Source organism: Penaeus vannamei, chromosome 17 (genome assembly GCF_042767895.1).
Source record: "Penaeus vannamei isolate JL-2024 chromosome 17, ASM4276789v1, whole genome shotgun sequence".
Lineage (NCBI taxonomy): Eukaryota > Metazoa > Arthropoda > Malacostraca > Decapoda > Penaeidae > Penaeus > Penaeus vannamei.
The window spans coordinates 5,270,555-5,275,554 of record NC_091565.1 but is presented as its reverse complement, the minus strand read 5'-3'; the positions used below and the strand labels follow the sequence as shown (position 1 = coordinate 5,275,554).

Here is a 5,000-nt window from a genome sequence, read left to right as displayed (position 1 = left end):
AAGTGCTGCACTCTTTGTTTGTCCTAATGAGGGGGGGGGTAATAGGAAAAGATATATTGCCATCTTTTAGTGAGTTATAAAAGTTGTATTATTATGAGTATGATGGATTAGATAAACCATCTCATTGGAACGATTCCCCCATTTCTATGTCACCAGGTGCCGGTAAGTCGACCCTCCTGAAACTGCTGCTGGACGAGTACGGCCCCCACTTCGGGTTCTCCGTGTCGCACACCACAAGGTCCCCGCGGCCCGGCGAGGAGCACGGCAAACACTACTACTTCGTCTCCCGCCAGGAGATGGAGAGGGCCATCGGCGCTGGGGAGTTCATTGAGAACGCCGTCTTCTCAGGTTGGTTGAAAAGGGAGTTTTTTCGATTTTCTTCACGATTTTCTTGGGTTAAATTGGTGATGATTTATCGTTGTGTTACTTAGATTTTCTCCTTAGGTTGATGATTCAAAAGTCAAAATTTTTATGTTGCACAAATCTTCTTTTTTTATATATATAAATCCTTTCGTGTTCGTAATATCACAGTTGAATAGATTAGTAGTTCGTAGTCTCACTGCAGATATTGGACTTTCCTTTATATTCTTTATTTCGTATCCTACAATGCATCAGTCTTTCCCTCCAAAAAAAAAAAAAAAAAAAAAGATTTCCCTCTCGCACCATCCAACGAGAAAGAGAGACACTTGTTTTCCAATCAGTTCACTCAGATGCACGTAAAACACAACGCACTCATGACTGTGCTCCTTTCTGTAGGCAACATGTACGGCACCAGCAAGAAGGCTGTACAGGACGTGCTGGCCAGTGGGCGAATCTGCATCTTGGACATTGACACACAGGGGGTCATGCAGGTTAAGAAAACAGATCTCAAACCGCATTATGTTTTTATCAAACCTCCTTCACTTGAGGTGAGTTGAGGGAGGGATTCGGCCCCTTGTCTGAATGTTTTTTTTTTTTTTTAACTGATCTATTTACAATTAATGAAAGCAGGTTTAACAGAACGGCATTACTTAGATGTGGTTTGAGAATGTTGATAGTGAGTTGGTTTGGTTTCACATCACTTCAACGAAATAACAAACTTTTAAATTGGATATATCGGTCAAGTATTACGTTTCTTGAAGAACTTAAAATGTTTATTTTCAGCATTGTTAGCATAATGTATTATATTTACATTATACATGGGCTTTTCTATGGATTAGTACAGCTCATATAGATAAGAATTCATTTTTAAATAAGTTGTAGATATATTGACGTACGCATTCTTACTATTCAACGAAATCAGGGATCAGGGTTTTAGATTTTTTTCAATAAAATAATTGATCTTGGTTTTGCTACTATTTTGAAAATATGCTGAATTGATTCTCCAGAGTAATTAAATTAACCGAGAAAACTTTTTAATGGTTTTTAATACTTTGATTTAATCGAATCAGGATCTTGAGAAGAGATTGCGAGCCCGTGGGACGGAGACGGAGGAGAGCCTGGCTAAGCGGCTGAACACGGCACAGCGAGAGCTAGAGTACGGAGCGGTGCCTGGCAACTTCGACAAGATCATTGTCAATGATGTAGTGGAGAAAGCATATAGTGAACTGAGGAAGTTCATTCTACCAGTCATAGAGGAAAAGAGCAGCAAATAATGACAGCCACATTAAAGGGACACAATTTTGTGTTTTATTTATTTAGAGCTCTGGTTCAAAAATAATGCATTTGATTAGCTCTCTAAAGAAAAAGACGTTTCAAAAACAGAGGTTTCGAATGTCCAGTCTGAATTTTGGCAGCATTAATTAGTAAAATTTTGTGATATAAACTTTTGTGTTCTCATTGAAAAGTACTTACTTATAACAGTCTTTATACATGAAAACGGTGACAAATAGCAGGGTCATGTTTGTAATAGATACATGTAATACACTGATAAGTATGTATGTAAGTTAAACTGATCCATATGGCATTTTATGTAGTCTATATGTTAGGATTTTAGTCAGATTTTCAGATTATTTTTTTCACTTTTTTTCCTTAACATGTGTGTTTTAATAGGTAGTAATGATGGGCCAATGCCACTTCACTGCCAGTAAGTGGGAAGTGACTATTGTTTGCACTTTGTGATATGCATCTCCAGATAGTATCATTAGATTCCTTTGCAAGCATTTTAGTTGTGTAATGCATTCCTGGAATGAGATATAATTCAGTAGGCTTTTGACTGTGACTCTACTAAAGATATTTTCATTCAGATTCTTTTAGCATTAAGAACTTACAAAAAATTATTCTGAGGTTGGTCTCAGATAGTAGCTGTGTAATGGACCAAACTGAGGTGTGCAGTACTATCCATGTATGGAGTACAGTAATGTCTACCTTTTATGGTTGCTATTTAAGTGTTTCTGCAGTAGGTTGTACACTGAAAGGTGGATAACATATGAGGCCAGTTATATTAAGCATAATATAGGTTGTGAATGCTGCTGTTTTATGCTGGTGCCTGTTCTAAGAAATATTGGTATTAACCTAATCTTACAACCATGATTAATAATGAAAGCCTTTACAGTGCTAGTTGAAGAAAAAAAATATGTGCTACCTCCATAAATGTTTATATAATGAAAAATGGGCATTTTCATTACCTGCCATTGCAATGTAATACGGATGCAGTATTTATAAGCCGTTTTTAAATTTATTGTAGACAAGTACAAGCATTGCCCATAGCTTGTTAATACCATTTGTGTCATTATTGCAGGCTGTGTTTTGTAGGATGTTTGTAAAATGCACTTGATATTTGCTGATGGAAATTATTTATATTATTTTCTTATATTTTGGGTGTTTCTCCCATTAACTTGAATATTGGTTCTTCAGTTAAATTGTATTTATTGTAGAAGTATGGTGACCAAATTCTCATTGGACTCAGATTCTATTATCCATTGAGATTAAATTAACTCGCCAAAATATCATAAATTGAATTAAAACCCATGCCAACATAGGAGAAACTATTATACTTAGAGATGATTTAGGGAAAAATACGTCTGGCTATTTTCAGTGTTTCTGGAGTTGATTCTTACTTGCTGATTATCATTATTATTTTTTTGTTTTTGTTTTTGTTTATGTAAGAAAATTATTTTTTTGAGAAAATGTATTTTTTTAGATTTGCAAAATGTACTACTATACTGATATAAAATAAAAGCATTGTTCATCCTGACTTGCTGTTTTATGTAGAATTGGTTTGACAGTAGACATGAGTTTTAAGAAAAAAGTTCTATAAAAGTAAATGCTTCAAAAGATCATTTGACTTTTACTATCCTGTAAAGTTGTTCAAGTGAATATTTGTAAAACAAAATGCTTGTTCAAATTTTGATTGGTTTCATACTAAAAAAAATAAAACTCAATACAGTTTAATATTGATACAAGTATCTTATTCATGCACTGATGTGTGTTAATCAAGCACATAAAATTATTAAATCAAAGGTCATATAGCACTACAGAAAGGTGTATTAGTGAATGTTAATGTAAATGTTAATATTAACAGCAAAATAAATGTGCTAGACATCTAAGGTCATATAGGAAGGTGCAGTACAGTATTGGGTTGTTGAATTTTTGTTGTGTCAACTATCTACAGTAGTATTGAAAAGGTTAAAGATGGGTAAAGGAGTTAATGAGTGAATGTGTTAAGGTAGGATTAGTTAAGGGGATTAGGTCAAGTGAAGGATATGTATGCATCTGAGGAAGAACAGGTTGTCAAAGCAGAAAATGTGAGATTCTGTAAGGATGTCTGATATGTTGGGAGGTCGGTGAAGGGAGGATAGGTGGTGGAAAGCAGGTTCAAGCTGCAGCAAAGCATGGACAGGACAACAAACGGGTGTGTCCAATATGTAAGCGTGCGAGAGCTGTCTCCCAATGTCTGTTCCAATGAAATGGAGCCGACCAAGAGGAGATTGATAGTTTTACAGTATGTAATTTATTAGTGCAGAGACTTGACCAGAAAGATTGCCATCGGGTATACAGGAAGGTTTTAAAGTGGGGGTAATAAACCGTGGTTGGAATACGTGAGAAACGTGGTTGGTGTGATGTGGATATAGTAGCATAGCATGCTAGAGTATCTGCCTATTCATTCCTGGGGATTCTAACATGGCTGGGCACCCAACAAAATCTAATAGATTTATGGCTTGTGGACAAGCAGAACAACCAGTTCTGAATCTTACAAGGGGATTGGTCGAGTGCATAGATTTTATGAGAGTTAATGAGTTATGGGAGTCAGTAAATTTAGTGAAAGAGGAAGAAGGGTGTAAGTATGTGTTTTAAGGCAAAAAGAAGTGTGTACAGTTCCGTAATAAAGACACTTGGATTCAGGAGGCAGGGGGTATTTTGAAAGTGTGAGTTGGGAAGGTTACTGTGAAACCAGCACCGGAGGTGGATTTGGAGCCATCAGTGTAAACATGAATACAGGAGGAATGAATGGAGACAAGGTCAAGGAAATGGGTGAGAAGGACAGAGGGGGGTAGATCTGATTTTGGTGTGTCAGGGAAAACAGAGGAGTAAATACGGGGGTAAGGTATAAGCCATGGAGGAATGGAATGGACGGAAAATGGGTAAGGTTGGAGATTGGGAAAGGGAAAATGGAAGAGGAGGGTATCCATGCAAATGGAGAAAGGAGTAGGTAAACGTGGAGAAGCAAAGGTAGAAAGCAGGGATCGTGGGATAGTTTGGTAAGGGAATGAGATAAGGGAACATGGGAAGATGGTGAAGTACCAGGAAGAATGTCAAGTGGGGAAGAATCTAGAGATGGACACTGTTGCGATAAAAGGGAGTCACATGAGTATTGAGGTGGATGCGGTAAGATAATGGGGAAAGAAGAGAGAATGGTGTACATGGAGAATGGGGAGAGAGTGGGAGGGTTGGAGGAATTGAGAAGAATAGATATCAGCAATTACTTTGAATGTAGAGGGAATAGGAATAGATGGATTAGAGGGTAGATGAGGGAGCGAAGCATTCTTTTGGGTCGTGTTTAGTAAATTTTTGGATGTCCT

The 5,000-nt window shown here is 37.1% G+C and overlaps 1 protein-coding gene across 4 annotated transcripts in view; it reads left to right on the top strand.

Moving 5' to 3' along the window:
• The window catches only part of LOC113821066 (guanylate kinase), a 24,578-nt gene extending 21,320 nt beyond the window's left edge, over positions 1–3,258 (top strand). For all 4 annotated transcript variants that reach the window (XM_027373493.2, XM_027373495.2, XM_027373496.2 and 1 more), the window contains 3 exons: positions 157–348; positions 757–908; positions 1,431–3,258. In XM_027373493.2, coding sequence (XP_027229294.1) covers positions 157–348; positions 757–908; positions 1,431–1,634 — 548 coding nt within the window. In that variant the 3' untranslated portion in view covers positions 1,635–3,258. The remainder of the gene's footprint in view (positions 1–156; positions 349–756; positions 909–1,430) is intronic.
• Positions 3,259–5,000: the final 1,742 nt, after the last annotated feature.